This window comes from Carya illinoinensis, chromosome 3 (genome assembly GCF_018687715.1).
Source record: "Carya illinoinensis cultivar Pawnee chromosome 3, C.illinoinensisPawnee_v1, whole genome shotgun sequence".
Classification (NCBI taxonomy): domain Eukaryota; kingdom Viridiplantae; phylum Streptophyta; class Magnoliopsida; order Fagales; family Juglandaceae; genus Carya; species Carya illinoinensis.
Window position 1 is genome coordinate 48,855,069 of NC_056754.1, and position 25,569 is coordinate 48,880,637.

The following is a 25,569-nucleotide window of genomic DNA, read 5'->3' on the forward strand; positions in this document are numbered from 1 at the left end:
TTGCTAATTCGTTATTCGAAGTACCTATTGAAAGAGAAAAACACCAAAAGCTTGCACCTATGCGCTCTAAGACTAAATAATCTAAATATTAAAAAAATAAAATCCAATTAATATTAAGATTTATTTTGGATGAGGGTCAACTTCATTTGATAGGGAAAAAAACCTAAATATATCGTCATGTAAGCATTACCCACTATAATGCTCTTCAAATTACACAATAGAGCTGGCAGGGTACAGAAAAGGGCTACCCTTACCTGCAAAATCTAACAATGCAATGCAAAGCTACAAAATGAAAAAGATGCAGGGGATGTCAGCCAGGCCACGACAACAGCACTGCAAGTCCCAACACTGCAAGCTAAAGTAACACAACTTAACACTGACAACAAACAAAACTGCGCCACTAGGACTGCAAGACTAACCTCTGCTAGTCCATAACAACAGACAAGCCCACACTACAATATCAGATTAGATCCATCAACGAAATTGCTCAACCTGCAACCTGCACAACAGGTACACCAATTCCAAAAGCTCGCAGAATTATTACAACAAACGACGCTTGAATAAGGACAAACTATTCGGCAGAACCAAATCCAAAGCGAGGCAAATCCCTTAAGCCTGAAGAGGAAACCACCACCCCCCCCCCCCCCCCCCCCCCCCCCCCCCCCAAACACCATCTTGACGCCAACTTCCGATTGGTTTTAAGAGTCATGGAATCAACTTAAAAATGGCACACAACAGAGATCAGTTACTTGATGATCAACCCTTCAAGGAATCCTTCAACCGCCTACGAGTTCTCCCAATTGTTCGAAACTTCTAAGGTAAACGAGGAACCATATTTTTTGGACAGAGGGATACACAGAATAAAAGGTCAAGGCTTTCAACCTTGGCATTGAACTTGAAGTGTCCTATAATACATTAGACTATTTTAAATCGTCCATATCTTAAAGCGTATGATTCAGATCCAAAAAATCCCAATTCAGTGAAGTTAAAATAATCACCATATAGGAAAGAAAACCGTCACCGGAAAAAAAAACATCTCACTATTTGATAATAATATAATACAAACTAATATACCATGCCATCACTGTATTTATTGTTTCATATATTTTCATAGACGGGGACAGCTGACCACAAATGAAAGACATTGTGAAATCACACAACAATACGAAGACTCGGATGATAGAATTAATGATACAGATTCTAAGTGCATCAAACAAACACACGTATTGTGCAACGGAACATCACAAATACCAATTAGCATCATGGCTGCGCAAAATATATACCCGTGCCTCCATGGGGAGGTAGCCTTCTGCACCTCCCTCCCTCACCCTACAGCATTCGAACCAATCCTACGCGGCCAATTTGAATATATGACTTTTATGCAGTGGGACAGAACAAATCTCTTCTTTGGCTGCCTATCTTCACAAAAAACTAACACAATATAGAAACCAAAACTTTCCACCCGGCAACTTGACAGGGAGCAATAAGATGATGATTGAACTAAATGGCATCGGATAAGCTTTCTTTTTCACATCCTCATCCAAATGGGTTTCCACCAACAGCCGAGAAGGAATTTGGGGTAGCAGGAGCTGAGTATCTTACAGCCTGCTGCGGATCCATATTTAAAGAGCCAAAAGAAGCCCCATCATTGCCAAAACCCCCTACTCCTTGATGCCTACAAGGATACTCAAAAAACCTCAATAGGTAACATAAATAGATAATACAACATTTTTTTTTTTTTTACTGTGAATTGATTAGGAAAGTCATCATAACTCCAGGGGAAAATCCACATGCTGTCAATATCCAACACAATAGTTTTAACATTAACATTATAGTTTAAGAAGCAATTACCTTGGAGGTGGCATGTTACTAGCTACTTGTTGACCCATGTATGCCCCTGAGGTCAGGTTATCGAAAAGTAGAGTTCAGTGCAATAAAAGATCACATATGTAGAATTACTTGCTAAAAATTTGAATACAGAAACCATAGGCATGGTGGGGAATTTTTTCCCAAATGATGTATATACTTGGAGGTATTGCTGATGTGTAAGATGGTGCCTGTGGAGGCAACATTGATGTGTATGGGGATGCCTGTGGAGGCAACCATGCTGAAGGAGTACCATAGCTGGAATTCCGCATGAAACCCGATGCAGGTGGGACATTTGGTTGAGCACCTTGCAAAGACGCCATGGAGGGAAACTGCAACACGAAATACAGGAAATGAAATCTTTTTTCAGCAGAAAAATGGCTCTTTGGCATTAATTCGACCCAACAGATCAAATGAACCGATGAGCTACTGATGATGTAGACCAAACTAGTTTGTTTTTTTCCCCTAAGTTCCCTCAATCTCTCCCCTACTAAGTAGACCAAATTGAAAGTCAAATCGAGCACTCTTCAAGTAATTAGCCATCTCCAAGTATGGCATAGTGAAAAGATTTCTCCAGTCTAATCGAGATTAAATATCTGAGCATCCTTTTATATATTTATAGCCAGTTCAAATCACCCTTTCCACAAGTTTTCTCAGACCAGCTATATTGTTAAACGTTTGCATAACCATGAAAAGCCGGAAGCAGAGAATGGAATCCATTCAAATTAGTTGTTATCACATACCGTTGGGGCTTGAACTGGAGGTGGTTCACTGTTGAAGTCAAACGGGTTTATAGATTTTGACTGTTGAAAAGTAGGCACTGACTGCACCAATGATTAGAAACTCAAGCATTAGTGATTTGCTTAAGGGATCTATACATTTCATTGCTTGAATAACATAATAATATAGAGATTTAACGTTACCATGGGATAGTGCATATTGAACCCCATACCAGGGGGTAGACCAGTTGGCCATGCTGGAACTGAGGCAGGGAAGGATGAATAGGTTGCAGCGAAAAGATCCTGCAGATGCATCACAATTTATTGAAACATAGGTACTGCATACATAAAAATAACATCAAAGTCAAATAGAAAACTATAGAGACAATTACCACAGGCAGTTCTTTTCTTGCACTGGATTTTACTTCCAAAACAGAAGGTTGAGACACATCACCAGAAGTGGGCACATGTGCCAGATTTGAGACAGCTTGTGGTACTTGAGCAGCTGGAGTACTTGAAGGGCCTTGTGCACTACTGGTAAGTGATAAATTCCACTGCTGCACAATTCCCAACAAAGCAACAAGGTAAAGAAAAAATATATTTTATAGGAATTACAATAATGAAATCATGAAAACCATGCCATAAGCCCACCTGATTGCTCGAAGCTACATCAACTGATGGCATATATTGCTGAGCAGTAGACTGACTACCGGTAGCAGGGAAGAAAGAAGCCTGTTGATGCTGCATATTAGGCCCTTGCCCAGAACCTGGAATTGTGACAACAGGGTTACCACCATTGACTGGTGTCAATCCAGGGGAATTTGCTGGTACACCACCAGGGGGAAACATCGACAAAACCGATGCAGCAACAGGAGCACTGGCACTAAAGGGCAACACAGGTGTAATCCCTACAGGTGCAGCAACTAAATCACCACTGAGAGGTGACATTGTCATGTTGCCGGTGGGTGCAGTTGTCAGAGAACCAGCACCACCGGGAGTTCCAAAAGCATGACCAGGCACAGATGCTGAAACTGATAATTGTGATAACATAGATTCCAACGTATTCACATTTGAAGGGGTCTGAGAGACTTTCACCTCAGGTGCAATATCAAAAGAGGCCCAATTATTATCGTTGCTAGAAGTTGCTGGATGTGCAGTGGGTTGAGTCATCAAAGTTTGTTGTACTTGTGGAACTGCTGGAGCAACAGGAGGTTCAGGATCAGCATCAAAATCAATTAAGCTTCCAGCATTTTCAACTTTGACTTCTACTGGATTCCCAGTATTGGATCCCAAGCTAGTGGAGGATACGGTTCTCTGTAATTCAAAGCTATAACAGATTCAAGTCTGCATATATTTTCTTAGAGGAAAATTTGAATAAAGAGACAATTTCAAGTGAACACCACAGTGCAGAGACTTCAAATAACAGATTCTAAAGAGCAACAGATGCAAAACCAGTACATGTGGAATGGTCAATGCTTGAGTAACAATGACTGAAGATGAAGTTGCAGACTAGCAGGGGAATATAATTAAACTTCTAGTGACTAAAACTGATGTCACTTAAAACAGAGGTACTACCCTACACCTAGCGACCAAAACATGGATAACTATAAGATTGCCTTCAATATGGATAACTATCATTATGCATAATGTGAGCAGGTACATTGTATGCCATCAAGTCTTTAACATTAGAGGATTGTAAGGTACAACTTTATGAATACTTCAATACCACAAGTTTAAATCTGAACAATTAAAATGCATCATTTCCATAAGACAAATAACAGCAATAACCTACTTCCATGTATGTGCAGAAGATTGGAAGAGAATAGCAAAACACTATGAAAAGAGCACAAAAGTTTAGGGTTCTAAGGATGAAGATAATGGATTGCTGTATACATATGAAGAGACATTTTACTCCATATAAGGTAACAAATAAATATAGCCTTTTTCTTTACTTCTACCAATAGATTCAAGTGACAACAGGAGATGGAGGGGGAGGTTGTTGGCTCAATCCCATATGGCACTCGAGTTGCATATTTACCTATTAAAGAAAGTTCCAATTTCATCCATGAACAATTTAAAGGAAGCAACATCATCCTCCCCGTTCAACTATGAATTGAACAGAAAATCTAGAACCCAAGAACTCAACCTGCACCCTGTATTTACAAGGGAGGAGATGTCCTTTGAGCTAGAGCTCATTGACCACAATAGATTTCCTTTTATTTTTAATTAGTGACTGCACTCAAGAATTTTCCCGCTAGCTAGCAAGGAAGCTGTACAAAAAACCCATAATCTATTTTAGGTATGATCTGTAACTTGAATGTTATGTGATGAGACGAAGAGTATTCATAATCCACTTTACAGGTTATATATTGATTGTAATGGCTCAAACAACATAACAATCAAACGAAAGCTAATTTGATGTTAATGGACCCCAATGAATTGTGAGACCACTACTTAACAAATAACAGCTTAAGCAAATGTAGACCATACTGATACTGCTATCACCGATAAGAAATCAAAGGGTAACAAAAAACTCAAGCTTTAAGGAATAAAATATGTGTGTGTATATATATTATCAGTAAACAAATAGCTTTATTAATGATATAGATAGGCAAAGCCCAAGTACACGGGGCATATACAAGAGCTCTATTAATGATATAGATAGGCATAGCCTAAGCATGAGCGTCTATTAAATATATATCATAAAATTAAGATAAAGGCAGCTTTATTGAGAAGTCTCACCTGCGTATGTGCAGAGCCATCAGCAGCCCTGCCACCATTGGCTTTCGGAGGTTCACTTATGCGGAGAGGTAATACATTATCTCCTAAAATTTCTCTCACGGGCCGCACAATAGGGGGACTGGACGAATTTAGATCTTTAGGTCGATCAGGTGATCTGCCTTCCCGCTTAGAATCTCCGTCAGATTCCCTACGGTCTTCAAGTCTCCTCCCATTTCCAAATCTATCCTCTCGACGCCAATCATTGACGACCTCAGGGCGAACGGGACTTCTCCTATAATCACCATATTGCCTACTTTCTTGATCATATCCAGGACTTCTTCTCTCATCATAATTTCTTCCACCAGGACTAGACCTATCACTGTAACGGCGTTCAAATGTATCCTCATATGGTGGGCTTCGAGAGCCTCCTTGATATGCATCTGTTCTCCTGTTTTCATAGACATCTTCCTTCTCACCCTGTTTGATACACAATGTATAAGGAGGAAGAACACTTGAGTTGACAGATCCAATAACATCTAACAGAAACCCAACGACACCGAAAGCATTATACACATAGAATGCCCAAAGTACGCATACACACATACAACTATTCAAATATGCTTTTTGCAAACATTTTGAAACATAGCAAAAACAATTTGGCTTCACATTTATTTGGCCAGAAACTTGAAATAAAATCTTACCTACATCTAATCCAGTTATCTTGAGCTACCCAGGCAAACCCAATTAATCAAGCACACTTGCAGGTTTTACTCATTTTTGCTCTCAAAGTGTAGACTCGGAAAACTAAAAAAGATTGATGAGAAAAAAATATATACACAGCAAATCCTCAACCCAATAACTCAACCTGCACCCTGTATTTGAGCTAGAGCATATTGACACACTAGAAAATCTTTTTGTGCTAGAGCTCATTGATCACACTAGAAAACTCTCTTATTTATTTTATTTTTTTTGCAATGTACAAGGATGGAAAACACTTGAGAAGACAGATCCAATGACATCTGAAATAAATCCCACAATGTATTAGTAAATCTATATATTAAATCCATTTCTAGTACTATTATATACTTACAAACAATACAAATTAATATCTTGGAGATATTACAAACCAAGAGTAAGAGGCATTACCATCTTTGTCCTTGGAGACTTGTCATGGCTCCTCTCACCTGTAAATCTTCTATCCACGTACACATGCTTAATAAAGTCGCGAAGTCTCTCAACGTTACTGGCAGCAGAATTTTGAATCAGAACAGGAGCATTTTTAACATATATGAATGGAGCATGATATAAATGAGTGACAACCTGCTATCAGGAACAGAATGACGTTGTGGATCCCATTCTTTAAAATAGATCTCCTTTGCACGCTGGTAAATAAAAGATAGATGAGAAACTGAGAAGATCAAAAAACAAAGGGAAAGAACATTTGGCAGAGATCTGACAAGAAGTCGAGCAAGTCTACCTTATTTCCCCCTTCTTGTAGGGCAGTAACTTCTTGCGAAGTAAATTTGGCCATTGATACTGATTTTACTCGATGCGTGAACTCCCGACTGAAAATTATCACCCAATCAAGAAGTTAATGGTATGATATTCACTCTCTCTCTCTCTCTCTCTCTCTCTCTCTCTCTCCACACGCACGCACACAGAGAAAATAAATCTAAGCAACATTTGCAACAAAATATATGAGCACTTACTGTATTCCACTGCAGTTTGTGCAAACAAATGTCCAGAAATTTGTGCAAACATATTGAGGCCCCTGCTTAGCAGAAGATAAAGTAGCACTATTAAAACAGACCATATATCTGCTTTTCCGTTGAGAAATAATGAAAGCACCTTTGAAATCCATAGTAACATCAACAAAACTTCAAACATATAATGCATTGCGCAAAGGCTCAAAGATTGTAGAAAACAAGCAATCATAGAAAGTTTACCACAAAATCTCACATGGTAAATTTGCCCAAGGTGTGCTCTCCAGTTTTTAAGGGAGGTTTAGGAGCTCAGAACTTGCTTTGTTCAACTGTGCCTTTCTAGGGAAGTGACTTTGACATCACCAACATGAGATAGAAGCCTCATGCTAGACTTGAGGTGAGTGATGATTCTAGGACTAGATTTTGGCATCACTTATGATGTGGTAAGTTGTAACAAGAACCTCAAGGATGCTTTCCCGAAAGTGTCTAGTGTTGAGCGAGCCCAGGAGGTTTCAGTGGTTAAGCTATTGGACTTCTTTAGTGGCTCTGAGAGATGTTAATTTTTTCAAAGCAACTTGAAACTAGGCAGTTGATGCCTCCATAGAATTCTTCAATCTCATGTACTCTACTGTTTGATCTTCCTATAAAATCTGTATGAATATGTAGAGCACCAGTTACTCCATTGTGAGACTACCAGTGCCATGTCGAATGATGTTTTGAATCAGATTGGGTTGGCTTAATTATACAAAGAAGGTAGTAGGCCTGTTTGCCAATAGGTGATTCTCTTGTATACTTTCTTTTACTTGGCTTCAACTTTTGCATTAATTAATGAAATCTTTTCAATTATTTATCAAAAAGATACTTATCAAAAAGTTCAAAAAAAAAAAAAAATGCATGCACCAAGTGTACAAAGGCAAACATTTAATTTAAAAATTTTCCATCTCCAGCTCCTAACTCGTAACTAGGTATTCTCTTTTATATACTCGTTGTGTACTTGGGCGACACCTATGTACTTCTTTCAATAAAATTTCAGTTGTCAAAAAAAGTTGAGGAGCTCTCAAACTTAAAAAACCAATACTGTTAGCAGTTCTATTGTTTCAAAACAATAAAAGATGCAACAAAACCATGCTCTAGAAATAGGTGCAGAATCAGATAACAATCATCTACAAATTCTAGTAAGCCTTGCCTTCACTTTATATATATATATATATATAGGTAAGCCTTGGCTTCCCTTTTGAAATCACTATAAACTCAATGCAAAGCCATTTTTTAGAATCAGCTTCTTACAATCATCAAAATCCATTAGAGATAAAAATTTCCATAAACATAATTTTGGTGGCAAGGAGGTTCTGGAGTTTTGAGGTTGGACGTGATTGAAGTAGCCATTAAAAAAAGTAACCACTAAAAAACACTCTTTCATTGTGTGTGCTCTATAGACAGAGGAATAAATAATAATAATAATAATAATAATAATAATAATAATAATAATAATGCATGAGAAACAAGATCATTTGTTGATATAAAGATTAATAAATAACACTCACAATCAATCTATCAGTCCAAAACAATTCAGGTTATGGGGCACAAAGAATTCCAACTAAAAACACATCAGCAAACAATAGTAGAGTAATGTTTACACTCCTTTCACGTGATATTATCTAAACCTAAAACAACCATATCTACACAATTTTGGCCTCACAGAATACATATGGGTTTTTTTTTTTTTTTAAACAAATTAAATAATATAGCCATAGGTCTGACTTTTGACTTGATCACAAGAAAATTCGTTATTTTGTGCTCAAACATTTGGAACTTCCCAAGGAGAAACAAAGAGAAGCAACAACCACTTAACTCGAGGAATCGATTATATTTCATCCTTTGTTCCCCATAATAACTAGGGATCAAAATGCACCAAATTCAATGACTAGGGAAACACGAACTCCAAGCACACTATTCAGTGCGAAAAAGGTCGAAATTCCCTTGCCCCCCAACAAGGAAAAAGATCCCAAAACATAAAGCTTTCATTTGTACTTAGAAATTTAGTCCCATAAAGATATCCAGGTAAGTAATGTATTAAAGTCCTTCTCATTACTGGTTGAATCTCTAGAGGTATCCTATAGTTTTATCACTCTCCGTAAAGCCTAAAAATAGAAGGTTTATTTATGCTCGATAAATACTGAAATAGAAGGTCTATTCCAAAAACAAATTTAACAAACAGACAAAGCCGAGAAAAGGTTTTAATGCTTCATCATTGCGGTTAACTACATTAAGCACACTTAGTTTCTCACTAGTTCATGGCAGGTCATTTAGAGATACTTTACATTATTTTTACAAGACAATAAAAAACTGATCAAAACTAGACAAAACCAAATATACAATTAATCACAAAGAATCTAACTGCATTAAATACTCGATGATATACAGCAAAGCAGATCTCGAACATAGGAGTGGAAAATAAGTTTATCTCAGGAATTAGTTATTACAGATATCATACCAGACTGTTACAGTTGATACATCTCCGATTCTCAGCATGTTTGAGCAGACCTCGTATGATTCGTTCATTTCGTTCCTCCTCCTTCAGTCGGTTAGCCATCACAATTCCTACTCCAATTAAACCAAAATTTATAAAAGAACACTAACAACAATAACAGCAACAGCAACAGAACAACCGACACAACAACCATCACAACAACCACTTAAAAGAATCAGAAAAGGGCAGCCAATAAGCTAAATTAGACCGCTCCTCAAGATTTCTCAAAATGGCACCGAATTTATTGGCCAAGAACAATTAGTTCAATAATATAGTGTCTGGTTGCTCGAGAAACTACGAAACTATATTCAAATAACTCCGAATTTATCTCTTACTAGATTATTTTCATTTATAACTCGCGTAGACCAGGACAGGAAGTCGCAAAAACGCACACAGTTGAGCATTGTTTTTTTGTCAATTTCTAAGAACACAAACGAAGATTACAAAAAAGAAAAAGAAAAAAAGACGATAATAGAATTGAGAATCGGAATTATCATTGCTCTCCCTACATTTTGTTACTTGCTAACCCGAGGTAAAATCGAAAGACACTAATATAGAAATTCAACCTTCCGTACCTACGGATCTGAGCAATCGGGGCACAATAAGAGTCGAACGATACAAGTAGACTAAGCTAAGACGAGTTTAGAACCCTAGAAAGTTGACGAGGAAATAAGACCTGAATTTTGCGACAGATGGAGAAGCCTCTCTAGTTCCGCAGCCTTTGCAGGTGACGGTGATGACCCCGGAGAGATCCGCCACGCGCTTTGACACAACTCGCTCACAGAGAGAGAGAGAGAGAGAGAGAGAGAGTTATGCAGATCTTCGTTTCTTTCCTTTTAATAGTTGATTGGTAAAAACTCCGTTGTACAGCTAGAGGATCAATCGGACATGAGGACCTAGTGGGATATTTTACGGTGATCTCGGACACAGGGAGAGTACCCTGTCCCTACAGATCCGCGCGTGCCCTATATTTACGGTGCACGGTCTTCTCTGATCTGGCTTTAGTTTCGCTTGACGATGGTCCGTGGTCAAACAAGGCGACTCAATTACGTCGAAATTCAAATACTCCTTGTAGTTGTAGGCGAGCGATCGTTCGTATGACCTTTTAAGTGGATGTTGCGGTACTTGTTAGTTTAGGGTCGTTACGACAAATTATTATCAAGGGCCGTGCATGGTTCTCAAGGCGACAAGGGATCGTCACAATATTCTTCAATTTTTATTTATTTCATGCAATATACGAGTATAGAAATGGAAGATAATTACTCATCAGATAATATATATATATATTTACTCACTTCAGAATCCCCTTTTTCTCAATTATTTTTTATTTAATTTTTTGAAATAAAAATATAAAATTTTTATGAATTTAAGCAATTTAGTTTTAGTTTTGTGATTTTTTTAAGTGTACATGGTGTGAGAATGAGATGCATTTAATCAAATAAAATGAAGTCTAATTTAGGGCGCCAGGGGTCCTACAATTTAAATTAGAAAGCATAAGTAGGTCCCATATATATTTTTAAAAAATAAAAAGGCATTGGAGAGAGATACTTCAAAATCAAATTTTATTGTGACAATAAATAAGCATGTGGGGAACATTGAACGTCAGAATTTTGAGAGACCTTACCATTAATAAAAGGAACAATAGCAGATCAAGTGCTTAAAGTTGAAGCTATTCTGAAGGCATTTCTTTTCTTTTTTAATGCCCATTTCCATATTGAGAATCAGTTTTCAAACGCCACTCATCTTTGAGCTTTTCCTGTAAAAGTAATTTACTTTTATTTACATTTTACACCTTCTTCCTATTTTTTTTTTCTTTTTATTACTAAAAAAAATTAATGAACACATTTTTTTTATATTTGATTAATTAGAGATTATTTTACTTATAAAATTTAAACTTGAATATTATTATATGGAAATGTCTAGTTACAAGCATGCTTAAGCACTAATATGTGTACTAATTTATTGTGATTTGTCAAAAAGTAAATTTTATTAAAAACAGTGCTAATTTAAATTTTAAGTATAAAATAATCAGTATTAGTATGCAGATTAGTCTACAACTTTACTTATATGCTTCAAAACTCTTATTATATAGTTGGTCAACACACAACAAAGAAAAGACTCTTTTCTTCCTGCACGAGTCAATTGGTTATTCTTTATGGAATTTTATCAAAGTCTTTGACTTTTCTCACTATATTGGATATATAATCGTGATTGAATTTACTACGTTAAAATTGAGTGTAATTAATAAAAGAAATTATATTCGTATGTAAGTCTTACATTTTTTATTTTAAAAAATATTAAGTCTATTATTAAAAAAATCATTTTATATGTAAATAATAGATTTAGAAATCGTTTGGATTGAGAAATACTCTCTCTTATCTCATTTAATTATTACTATTTATCTAAATTTTCACACAAAATATAATAAATAATTTAGATTTTTTAAATTTTAAAACAATAATAATATTAAAAACTAACATTCTAACAATATTTTATTTAATTTTTAACTTTTATCTAAAATCATCTCATTATCCAAACAATCTCTTAATCACTTTAAAAAATATATATATATATATACATATACAAAATTTACATAGATTTAGATATTGATATGAGAATTTTTAGTTTTAGATGAATGTTAAAAATATTTTTTTGATATTTTTATTGTTTTGAGATTTGAAAAAATTGAATTATTTATTATATTTTATATTAAAAATTTATAAAATTATAATAATAAAATAAAATAAAAATTTTGTATATCAATCCGTTGCCGAACTTACTCTTAAATTTATCTATTGCTACTAATAAAGCAAAAAGCATTTATCACAATTGATTGTTGTTGTTATCTTGTTTTAGTAGCTGGTCCAAGCTTTGAAACCAGCGCAACGACGAGACAACAACAATAACATGAAATGATCCATGTCACCCTGTCGCCGCCAAGTTTTAACTAAATTTTGGACAAATCAACGTGGATTATTTAAGGTTTTCAATCAAGGTAAAGGTTTCTAGATGGCAGCACTTCAAAAATTCGGGATCCCGTTGCCGTTAAAAAAAGACACACGAAACTTCCTAAAAATACGGTACGGGAGTTATTCTTTGGCCTCAAGTGGCAGGTTAATTAATTATTCTTAAACATTTAATTTTGGTTAGCTCCTAAATTATATGACTGGTTTGGTATTAATTCTTATCTACATATCATACGAGAAACAAAAGTCCGTACTATGATCGTGTGTTGGGCACGGATGTCAATTACATACGTAAGATAATATTTTAGACTTGCAATTAATCTCATAGAGGACTAATTACTCAGATCTAAAATTAAGAATTCATTTTTTTAATAGTAATGCTACCTTTCTTTATTTTAATTATAATAACTAACTGATGTGACACATCTTAAATTATTTTATAGATCAATCATTTAATGAAAAGCTACTTAGAACATGACAGGTAGAATAATATAATTAAATAAAATAAAATTAAAATAAAAAATAATATTTATAGTAGCATAAAGAAAAGTAAATAGATAGAAGATCTACGTAAAAAAAAATAATAATAATAATAAACTTTAATTTTTATAAAAAAAAAAAAGTGTAACGCTTACCAAACTTATAACTATATACGTCGTTACTCTATTTTTATTAAGTAAACACCCGCATTCGGTTTAGCTCGACTTTTATACATATCGAGCTTTTGTTCACCTTTACCCATTCTTAAATCCACAAGATGGCATGCTCCAATCAACACACGGGATTTGATGCTTTGTAAGATCGTTGCTGTGGCTTTCCCATGCTCCAATCAACAGTGAGCAGAAGTACATTTGTAGCTTGGATATAAATGTAACGTGGAGTGTTGGAAAACTAATACGATGGTATCTCTTGACTGCCATCGCAATTATTTTCATTAAAAGAAAATATCGGAAAGAAAAATACGGGGATAAACATATCCTGTTTGGTGCAGTTGATTTCACACTTGCGCAGTTGTGACTCGTTTGGACAGTGAGGATAGATTATATAAAATTATATGTAAATAATAATAAAATAATATATAAATAATAGTAAAATAGTTTATAAATATTAATAAAATTATTTACGAATAATAGTAAAATAATTTGAATTAAGAAGTTTTATGAGATTATGATAAAGGAGAGAGAAAAAGTTAAATAAAATTATTATAAAAATAAAATATTGTTATAATATAATTTTTATTTTAGAATGTGAAAAAATTAAATTATTTTTTATGTTTTGTTTGAAAATTTAAAAAATTCATAATAATTAGGCATTAATTAGATGAAAAAACTAAAAATTAAAAACTATTTATATTTATAATATTTGAATATTAAAAAAATAGAAAATAAGATTAAATAAGATAGGATTAGGAAGCTTTTGCTATCAAAGCCTATGAACGTGGGTTTTGCAAAGTTGGCACGAATTAAGGTACATCTTCTGCATTGCAGACATGTCAGTTAATCGGTATGACCTGACCATTGGGCTTGGTTATTTTGGGTCCAACCCCAGTCTCCTTTGCAGCCCATACGGAACTCAAGACGAGATTTTCGGAAATACGTCGTAATCCAAAATGGGCTCTAAGCCCAACCTTGTATAGGCAATCTCATTCATTTATGTTTCTTATTTTTCCGTGAGAAATTTATTATTTGCTCAGGAGAATCCTAGTGGAAGGGACTCGTGGAAAGATGAATTAAAATGTTATGATCGCACATCGATTAAGAATGAGATTAGTTGTGGTTTATAAGCCCCTAAGCACCCTTCCCTTACAGGCCGATTTCTAAATGTGAGTTCTACCTAGTCAATTCATAACATAAAATGGAGAAAAAAAAGACAAGTTTGAACTGAACAGATGAATTTACTGGAAGAGATGATATTGCAATTTGTCGGTGGCTTTATTTTCCAAAAGGATAAATAATTTTTTTTTTATAAAAAAAAAGAGGTTTGTCGGTTGTTTTAGCTCGTATATTTAAAACAATAAGCTTAAATCTACTGACATATATGGTTGCATTGAAGGGGAGTGAGTGTCAGGTTGTCTTCATTCCTTTATCAACTTGGCATCGTGCTATACATTAATATGCCTCAGAAGCATCAGCCATTGTCTATTTGCTTTCGGTGCAAATTCTCTAATTCATTAACGGCACGACTCCTTCCATTTTTTCGCTGGCAATATTTGAGTTGTCTTCCCGTAGAGATTCCGCCTGCAATGGTTTCATTACTTAATATTACTGGCTCATTGGTGTACTTCTCCCATCAAAATATTTTTTGGTTTATTTCTAAATTTTAAGATTTATAGTTGGGTTTTGCTAGATACAATCGGCAAATGCAATCGGTGTGCAATCGGCTGTACAGAATGAATAAAAAAAATTATAAAAAAATTATTTTATATTCAGGGGACCTACATGAATAAAAAAAAGTTATAAAAATAATTTTTTTTTTCATGTAGGTCCCGTATTAATTTACTTTTTTCTCCACGACTGCACGTCGACTGCATTTGTCGACTGTAAAAAGTATTTCTCAATTGGTTTTGACCACCAGTGTATTATTATTATTATTTTAAATAAAAAATATAAAATTGCACTAGCAGACAAAACCAACGGGCAGCATAACATTTTCCTATGAGCAATATTCCCGATTGAAATGAATGTTTCACAATAAATTAGGTCCGGTCGATATGTTCCAATTTCAAATAATGTAAATTGCTTGTATTTATCTGTTATGGATAATTACTAGTCTCCTTATCCATCATCACGATTCACGTGGTTGCATGGAGTCGTTAGTAGTACTCATCAACTTGGCTAAGAGTCATAGTCTTATAAATCAATAAAAAGAGTTTGTTTATATTATTCTTGAACATTGCTTGTAATCTTTTGAATTTCCTTCAAATTTTCTTCTAATCTTTTCCAACTTTTCTATATTCACCTTGAGTTTCCTTTAAGGTTTTGTACTCCGAGCCCAAATAAAGTTTGTAAAGTCACCGGCAGAACTTGACCGTGCGCAAATTCCTTTATTTGGAGAAGAAGTGAAACGAAGCCGATCGGACTGTCTTAATTATTCCAATAAGCAGAGCTGAATTTTTAGCAGTCTAATAATACATTATCATGTGATTAATTATACTCAATTATGGGTAATTTTAGGAAAATGTTGTTTACAGTCGCTTTGGGGAGCGGCGGCGCAGTCGGGGTCCTACGTGGCACTGTTAATGAAACGGTTCGTTTCATTAAAGTGAATTGAAAAGGAGCCGAGTGGAAATCGAACCGACACCCACTTTAGTAATGAAACGGTGCGTACTGTCAATGGTTTATATTCATTACTCTCACCAAACCCTAACTCAAACACTTCAGCCGACTCCCCTCGTCTTCTCCATCGCCCCTTCCCTCTCATCTCTCCTCTGATACTCACGAAGAACCCTAACCCTTCGATCCCTTACTCTGAGTTTGAATGGTGCTTCAAACTTGTATTTTTGTCTAAAATATTTCGCAGGATTTCAGTTCCTCGGTTTCATTTTTTTAGATGTTTGTGTTATCAGTTGGATTTCTCGTTTAGACTCTTTCGTAGGACTTGGTTATCCTTCGGTTTTTTGGTTCTCCTGTAGTTTTGTTGATTTGACTAGCCTGGGTTCTAAATGAGTGTGGGTTCAACACTGTGTATTCGATTTCACAGTGTGGGTTCAGCACTATGTATTCGATTTCACAGTGTGGGTTCTCCTTGTGTTTGCGAAGAACCCTAACCCTAACTGTTGTATCCCACTTTTATTTACATGAATCCTTAGTCTGAGTTGGAATGGTGCTTCATCCTTATATATTTTTGTCATTTCTTTCGCAGATCCAGGATTGGTAGTTCCTCGGTTTCAGTCACTTCGATTTCTCGAGATTTATCTGGGTTCTCATTTCGATTTCTCGAGATTTGTCTTTCGCAAGTCTGGGTTCTCCATAACGATTCACTTGTATATTTCGCAAGTCTGGGTTGTAATATCTGTGTGGGTTATCCCTAGTGTTTTCGATTTCACAAGTTTTGTTAGATTTTATCATCTTTCCCACCTCGGTTAGTCTTGAAAAAGAGAACATTGTCTCTTCACCCTGGTGGATCCCGAAACCCTAACCCTAACCCTAACCCTAATTCCCGAACCCTAACCCTAACCCTAACCCTAATTCCCGAACCCTAACCCTAATTCCCGAAACCCTAATTCCCGAAACCCTAACCCTAATTCCCGAAACCCTAATCCTAACCCTAACCCTAAACCTAACCCGTTCTTCTTGGACCTCGGATTTGGGCACTGGGCAATTGGCCAGAGAACCCATACATAAATACGTAAGCTCCCCCTTTCAATTTAGGAAGAAAGATATTATTTATTTATTTGCATGTATTTGTTATGTTTATTTTGGGGACTGAATCTGATTTTGTGCTTGTTTCGTCTGTAGGTTATTATTTATGCAGCATTGAGAATGAATGCAGCACCCTGTGTCCAACCGAAGTTGAGTTTTACTTTAGTTGTTCTGTTTATAAGCTTACTTGGATGGATTTGAATATGATTAAATGGGATTGAAGTGATATTATTTGCATGATATTCTCTTGATTTCATACCTTTAGTTGTTCTGTTTTTAAGCTTACTTGAATGGATTTGAATATGATTAAATGAGGCTGAAGTGATATTATTTGCATGATATTCTCTTCATTTCATAACTTTAGTCGTTCTGTTTCTAAGCTTACTTGGATGGATTTGAATATGATTAAATGGGATTGAAGTGATATTATTTGCATGATATTCTCTTGATTTCATACCTTTAGTTGTTCTATTTTTAAGCTTACTTGGATGGATTTGAATATGATTAAATGGGATTGAAGTGATATTATTTGCATGATATTCTCTTGATTTCATACCTTTAGTTGTTCTGTTTTTAAGCTTACTTGGATGGATTTGAATATGATTAAATGAGGCTGAAGTGATATTATTTGCATGATATTCTCTTGATTTCATAACTTTAATTTTTCTGTGTTTAAGCTTACTTGGATGGATTTGAATATGATTAAATGAGGCTGAAGTGATATTATTTGCATGATATTTTCTTCATTTCATAACTTTAGTTGTTCTGTTTCTAAGCTTACTTGGATGGATTTGAATATCATTAAATGAGATTGAAGTGATATTATTTGCATGATATTCTCTTGATTTCATACCTTTAGTTGTTCTGTTTTTAAGCTTACTTGGATGGATTTGAATATGATTAAATGAGGCTGAAGTGATATTATTTGCATGATATTCTCTTCATTTCATAACTTTAGTTGTTCTGTTTCTAAGCTTACTTGGATGGATTTGAATATGATTAAATGTTTATATGTTCTGCCCGAAGTACAACAATGAGGTAAAACATTCGTTCATGTAACATTTTTATAGTCACTTGTTTTTGAAGAGGGTACATCTAACATTTTTGTCAATGTAATTAATGAATAGGGCTTACCGTATTGCAAGTTCTTCAAGTGGGCGGATGGTGCTTTGGACGTAGAGCAAGAAATTGAAGATATAAAGCAATATCTATTAAGGAGGGAGGAAGAGCTGAGAATGGATAAAATTGAGTTCAGAAAGCGAGCCGATGCCATGGAGAAGATGTTGGCTAATATACTTGAGGAGGTTCGGAAGCAAGATGCTCAAAACAGGCGGAGACGCACACTAAACAATCTGTATTGGGCTGTTGCCATTGTTGTCTCATGTTACTTTCTGGTGTCTAAGTGATTTCTATTTGAATGTATAGCTTTATTTTGTGTATGTATATTAAGTTAGTCTGAACAAAACTTGGACGTTTGTAATGAGATTTTTCCTTTTTTTTTGTTCTGTTCTGTCTTGATGGTTTATGTACTATGGGGTTCGGATTCAATGTTTGAGACTCATAAACAAGTTTCATTTTGTGCTTGATGGTGGATGTACTCTAAAATAGAATCTATTAATGAAATTGAATGATTTTAGCTACCAAGAGAATCTGGTTGGAAGGGCTGAGCCCGTCTGAATTTCTATTTCAGCAACTTGAATTGCTTTGGATTACAGGAATCTGATATATAGACACGAATTGAGTTTGGATTACAGGAACCAACAACTAATGCTTGTTGCTCCAGTGTGTAACTCCTTGTCCGTGTTGCTTAAATAAACCAATATAACTCCTGCGTTGCTGATAAACCATATACACTCCTTCAATAAACCATAACAACTCAGGCTTGTTGGCTTACTTTGTTTTAAATCATAACCAAACCTTGCGCGTACCAACAAAATAATGCATCAACTGCCTGAATAAACCATAACAACTCAGTGTCTACATACCTGAAAGTTAGCTAGGACTCAAGTATCCTATATTGAATTTTGTCAAACTCTTGAATTTCCCCTATTAACCCAGTTTGCAATTTCTTCTAAAATTTCAAAACCACCTGAAGTGATATTAATACAATATTATGCTTTACAATTTAAACCCGTAGGTTTCACAGGTTACATGAAGTTGCTTAAAATTCCAAATCTAATAATTACAACCCCTAATATGTAACTCTCAGTGACATCGACTGTAACATTATAGACTTGCAAAACATAATAATTACACCATATACTAGAGCAATTCTCTAGGAATTATAGCTTTTCAACAAAAAATTCATGTTTTTAAAAATCCATCAACCTTATTATTTGATCTGGTTGTGTCCCATCCATACACTCTGGTTGTGATCCATCCAACCCAAATTGCAACTGTAATGAAGTAAAAACAGATATTATCTTTAGTTGTTGAATACATGAATTTAATTGAAAGTTACCAACAAGCCTTACTGTTTCTTGAGTCCCAAATACTGTATGACCAAACTAGGTACCACAAATGTCAGTTGCTGCGCTGTCTGCCACAATCTAGAGCAATATCTCTATGAAGTTAGCTACCAACGATTATTAATTGCTTTCAGTGCACACCAATTACGTAACATATGAATTCCACCTAATTTCTTCTAAAATATATTCCAAATGCTTCTAATATACCTGAAAATTTCCAACATTGAAGATGGGGGTCTCTATTGGGCCAAATAAATTCCTGCGCGTCTCCTTTGCTGTTGTATCTCCTTCATCTCGCTAATAATAAAGTAAAAAATAAAAATACTCATTACTTTGCTAACTTTTATGTGTGAAACTTTATAAACATTAAAATAAAGGGGGCAGTTGGGTTTTGGTTAATACATGATTATGTTTGCGCTTTCCTCCCACTTGTGCCTTACTTTGTTTGGCTTTAACCTTGCGCATCTCTGTCTCCATCCTGGATGCTCTCCTCAAAGATGGGGGTCTTCCTTTCCCTCTGACAACATTTGGACTCTTGACTTGTTGTGAGCTACCAACGGCAGTTGTAACTACCATCTCCAAACCCCCTGCATTTTAAGCTTACAAAATTATATATTGATACATTTTTGTAGTTTGGTTAGTTTTGGTTATAATGAACTAACCAAATAAGATGATATACTAAACAAGTCGTAGCCTTCAAACGAACCTGATTCGGTGAAAGATATGGGGTGCTGGTTCTGACGATAACATTCAGTCATCTCATGTATCCTCTTCTTTGCATCTTCAAAGTGCTCATTACAATCCATCGCATAATCTATCATCGTATAACACATATTCAAAAGGATAGGATATGTAACGCTCCCAAATTCCGTTTGGGATCGGACGGACATTTGAAGCGTCGAGACATGCAACACAAGGTTACCTGCCCCCGTTCATGACATATAAGATGCAATAATCTTAACATGCATCTAACATTATGCAATATTCGCAGCGGATAATTTTTTTCTTTAGCAATACTATGCACCAAACTGAAAATATCCCAACACTTAAAACATACTTCATACATAAAGATCCATTGAATAACTAAGATCACAGCACTATTCCAAAATAGTTATGATCCAAAAGTACTGGAGATGCAACTCCATCGTACAAGTAGTAATTTAACTACTATATTAACATTAACGACGCACCGTCGTTCAGTCGACTGTGTCTAGTTGGTCAGCTCCTGATCCTCCTTCAGGTCCTGTAATAAGATCTACCATTCGGGGGGAATGGTAGTTGGGACTACCACAGTGAGATTTGATTACAAATCTCAGCAAGTTAACAAAAAACTTCCATACAGACTAATGATGCATGTATGACAGTAAAAGCATAAATGCATAATCAAATTTATAAGTAATTAAAGCATAACTTAACGTACAACATAGCATAATTGACATAGCTTAAAATGAATCATGAACTGAACTTGACTTGACATAAACTTGATCTGAAACTTGACTTAGCATGAACTTGCTCTGAAACTTGAATTAACATGAAAAATACATACTCCACAGTTGTTGTGGCCCCATGTATTCTACGTGTGAATACATACTCCACAGTTGTTGTGGCCCCATGTATTCTACACAAACTTGACTTAACATTAAAAATACATACTCCACAGTTGTTGTGGCCCCATGTATTCTATGTGTAAATACATACTCCACAGTTGTTGTGGCCCCATGTATTCTATACATCACTATGCAGTTAAATACATACTCCACAGTTGTTGTGGCCCCATGTATTCTACATAAACTGAATATACTCAAGATGAAACGTGACTGGAATATGAAAGGACTGAAGGCCTGACGTAACATAACGTGACTTGAACATAATTTGAAATACATAACCAACTTGAGATAGTAACATTTCGTAACATGGCATAACATATAACAAACAACATATTTAGCATGACATATTTGTAATGTATAGTAATACATGACAGAATATATTGTGCAACAGATAAAAATTGATGACAGAATAAATTCTGTATAATAGACAATTACATGATAACTTGGCATAGCATGACATATATGATAACATACATACATACACTGTAATTCTTTTACTTAGCACACATACACAGTAGACTGCTAGTAAGTTAAAAGCTAACTTACCTCGATCTCCGCGTTTCTTATAAAACTTCAAGTGCGATCACGAGGAACTGTAATTAGTGATTCTAAAAGTTAGAACTAAATCACTAATAATTTGAAATATGGAAAATACTAACTTAAAGAGTAAAATTTTCATTTTACTCTCTACATGTGGGAAAATGACCGTTTTACCCATAACTTAAGGATTTTGCATACTAACTCCAAAAGTTTCTAAAATTTACATTCCTCATGTAAATCTTGTCCTAAACTTAAATATCAACTCAGAAAAATTTAAAACAAAACACAACTATGAAGAACACACTATGGTCGAAACATGCATAGGCCATTTCCCTTTATTTTTGTTGCAATTCCTTCCAACTTCAAAACTCATGCTTAAACCAAAATTTTGCAACAAACATCTTCCAATCCTAAGTTCAAAACCATACTTAAAACATCCATTTAGAAAAAACTAATAATCAACACCAAACTTTTTTGTAAAAAAATCCAAGCACTTGAATCACAAGTTTTGACCTTAAATCAAAACATCTCCAAGAATTTCAAAAATCAAATCTTACTTCTAACATATTCATAATATCATCCTAACATCAACCATGCTTTAAATCATCAAACTAAAGTCACCAAAATCACAAAATAACATTTGGAGTTTTTGGTTTTACACTTAGTCCAAAAACATAAACTTTTCCCTCAACTAGTTTTGATAAATCTCTTGATCTATGACTTATAAATATATGATCTTCAAACCAAACCATCATATGGTTTAAAAAGATGTCCTAAAACATATATAAGCTTCTAATTCAAGATCATATGGTTAGAAATTAACCAAAACATAAATTTAGCCAAGAATATCCACACTTTGACTTATTTGAATATCTTTTTGCATAAAATTTCATATCTTTGAAACTAACATCAAATATCTTCAAAATAATAATATAACATGTATATAAGATGTTTAGGATCCTCCAATAAAATTATCAAAGTCATTAGAATAGGTTTAGACCACCAAAGAGTTAAACTTTCTCAAAACAGAAACTGTTTTTCCTCTTCCAGTTTCTAAGTTTCTAAATCTAAGAACATCTTTCATCAAAACCTTTAATCATGCAAAACTCCTCAACCAATAGTCACATATACATGTTAACAATACTCCATAAAAATTTCGGACCAATATCTATCCATTAGCTTGGTCAAAAACTCCAAACTATAACATATTCTCCAGTTTATCTTCCAGAATGACCTTTCTATAGTTTACACAATATTTGACTGACCAAATGATCTTCAAATGGGTCAAATAAGATATCCATGTAAACTAGACTCAAAAAGGAACAACTTATATGAAGGAGACTTTATGATAAAACACTTACAACAGCTTCGAAATGGGCATGCAAAAGATCTCCTAAAATCTGTCCGAGAGAGATTGTTTGATAATCTTTTATTAGAAGGAGTTATTGAAGATAAGTTCATGGGTGATGGCTGGACACATTTATGGACGAGATTAGGGAGGTGATAAGGCTGGAGTTGAGAGTTAAGTGTGGTTTTCTCCTACCCAAAATATCTATAAAAGATTATCTCATAATATTCTATCCAATAATATCTACAAAAATCAACTTAAGATATTTTTATCTAATAATATCTATAAAAATCAACTCAAAATATTTTTACCCAATAATATTCACGAAAATTACCTCAAGATATTTCTTTTTATCCAATAATATATACAATTTTGAACAGACATTTTGTCCGAAAATATGAAAAAATGTTATTGCGCCATAAGACTTTAAATAACCCTCCGAGTCTAATGGCACAAACCATAATACATTTTGACACTTCTAACTATCTCCAATAATCAAAAATACACTTCTAATACCATAGTAAATAATAACACTAACTATGTAGTTAGACAAAAAACCTATACGATTAATGGATTCGTGAAAACTTATGAGTTTTTCACGAGATTCCTAAAGTTAATAGAAATTTCACAATTGAATTTCTAGCGGGCTGTTACAGGATATCTATTACCATTTGGCCTCAGCTCCCCTTCGTCGTAGCTGCTTCGGATTAATGTGTATCTCTTTTTGATGTCCTTCCTCCACCGGTCTAAAATGTACCGGTCTGGCAATGATTTTATGCCGTTTGATTTGAATATCGCCAAAATATGTCTACACAGTATCCCCCTCATTTGAAATAACCCACATGAACATTTTGCATTGCAATCATCCACATTCAATTCCACGGAATATGTCAAGCTTTTTGTGAACTCCTGAATACGAACTTCATCTTCTACCAAATAACTCTTCAAAACACCATCTGACGTCAGTAGAGATGTCTCCAGATCAAGCACACCAATTACTTGTTGCTGAACTTCCTTGAATTTCGCGTTGGTGTATAACTCTTGAAACTTCTTTTCTATTGGAGATCTAGATACGCAGGGGATAGTGACACTAAAAGACTGGAGTTCTGCCTGATTTTCATTCTCAATTTTCTTCTTAAGCGCATTGTCAAACTGGTCGACAAACTCCTTCAAGTTTGTCTTCGAATGGACATAACCATCAAAAAAGGCATTCATACTCTCGCTGCGTTGGGTTGTACTCATTCCAGCCCAAAAGGTCTCTTTTAGGAAAACCGGTACCCAATGATCACGCTCTGCATATAAACTATTCAACCACGCATTCTCATGTAACTCAAATGTGTTAATAAACTCGGCCCAACACTTTTCAAAGTCCTCAATAGATTGTGTGTCGTACACACATTTCATTAACCCAGTTTTCAGCCCACTTTTGTACGCAGCATGTGACGCCCCCAAATTCCGTTTGGGATCGGACGGACATTTGAAGCGTCGAGACATGCAACACAAGGTTACCTGCCCCCGTTCATGACATATAAGATGCAATGTTCCTAACATGCATCTAACATTATGCAATATTCGCAGCGAATAATTTTTTTCTTTAACAATACTATGCACCAAATTGAAAATATTCCAAATGCTTAAAACATACTTTATACATAAAGATCCATTGAATAGATCACAACACTAATCCAAAATAGTTATGATCCAAAAAGTACTAAAGATGCAACTCCATTGTACAAGTAGTAATTTGCGTTAACTACTATATTAACATTGACGTCGCACCGTCGCTTAGTCAACTGTGTCTAGTTGATCAGCTCCTGATTCTCCTTCAGGTCCTGTAACAAGATCTACCATTCGGGGGGAATGGTAGTTGGGACTACCAAAGTGAGATTTGATTACAAATCTCAGTAAGTTAACAAAAAAACTTCCATACAAGCTAATGATGCATGCATGACAGTAAAAGCATAAATGCATAATCAAATTCATAAGTAATTAAAGCATAACTTGGCGTACAATATAGCATAATTGACATAACTTAAATTGAAACATGAACTTAACTTGACTTGACATGAACTTGATTTGGAACTTGACTTAACATGAAAAATACATACTCCACAGTTGTTGTGGCCCCATGTATTCTACGTGTAAATACATACTCCACAGTTGTTGTGGCCCTATGTATTCTACACAAACTTGACTTAACATGAAAAATACATACTCCACAGTTGTTGTGACCCCATGTATTCTATGTGTAAATACATACTCCACAGTTGTTGTGGCTCCATGTATTCTACACAAACTTGACTTAACATGAAAAATACATACTCCACAGTTGTTGTGGCCCCATGTATTCTACGTGTAAATACATACTCCATAGTTGTTGTGGCCCCATGTATTCTACACAAACTTGACTTAACATGAAAAATACATACTCCACAGTTGTTGTGGCCCCATGTATTCTACGTGTCACAATTGCTGTGTCTCACGTAGTGTATACGTCACAATTGTTGTGAACCCATACATAAGTAATCAAGATGAAACGTGACTGGAATACGAAATGACTGAAACCCTGACGTAACATAACGTGATTTGAACATAACTTGAAATACATGACCAACTTGAGATAGAAACATTTCGTAATATGACATAACATATAATAGACAACATATTTAACATGACATACTTGTAATGTACAATAATACATGACAGAATATATTATGTAACAGATAAAAATTGATGACAG

General features: G+C 34.9%; 2 protein-coding genes across 5 annotated transcripts; both read right to left on the reverse strand.

Annotated features, from left to right (window-relative positions):
• Nucleotides 1-1,023: 1,023 nt before the first annotated feature.
• LOC122305042 (probable ADP-ribosylation factor GTPase-activating protein AGD14) lies at nucleotides 1,024-10,390 on the reverse strand. Of its 4 annotated transcripts, none has more exons than XM_043117319.1 (14): nucleotides 10,216-10,390; nucleotides 9,504-9,610; nucleotides 7,016-7,077; nucleotides 6,784-6,871; nucleotides 6,627-6,688; nucleotides 6,453-6,549; nucleotides 5,328-5,783; nucleotides 3,237-3,899; nucleotides 2,978-3,139; nucleotides 2,790-2,888; nucleotides 2,610-2,690; nucleotides 2,027-2,198; nucleotides 1,852-1,897; nucleotides 1,024-1,675 (listed from the first exon to the last, which is right to left on the reverse strand). In XM_043117319.1, exons 2-14 carry the CDS (start codon nucleotides 9,600-9,602, stop codon nucleotides 1,537-1,539), a joined length of 2,226 nt encoding a protein of 741 aa, XP_042973253.1. In that variant the 5' UTR covers nucleotides 9,603-9,610; nucleotides 10,216-10,390; the 3' UTR covers nucleotides 1,024-1,536. The 4 variants fall into 4 exon arrangements, with proteins under 4 accessions (XP_042973253.1, XP_042973252.1, XP_042973251.1 ...); XM_043117318.1 differs by having other exon boundaries at nucleotides 2,978-3,142; nucleotides 10,115-10,389; XM_043117317.1 differs by having other exon boundaries at nucleotides 2,978-3,142; nucleotides 10,216-10,388.
• A 13,078-nt stretch (nucleotides 10,391-23,468) lies between these two features.
• Nucleotides 23,469-24,233, reverse strand: LOC122304896 (protein FAR1-RELATED SEQUENCE 5-like). Its single transcript, XM_043117160.1, has one exon. It carries the CDS (start codon nucleotides 24,231-24,233, stop codon nucleotides 23,469-23,471), a length of 765 nt encoding a protein of 254 aa, XP_042973094.1.
• Nucleotides 24,234-25,569: the final 1,336 nt, after the last annotated feature.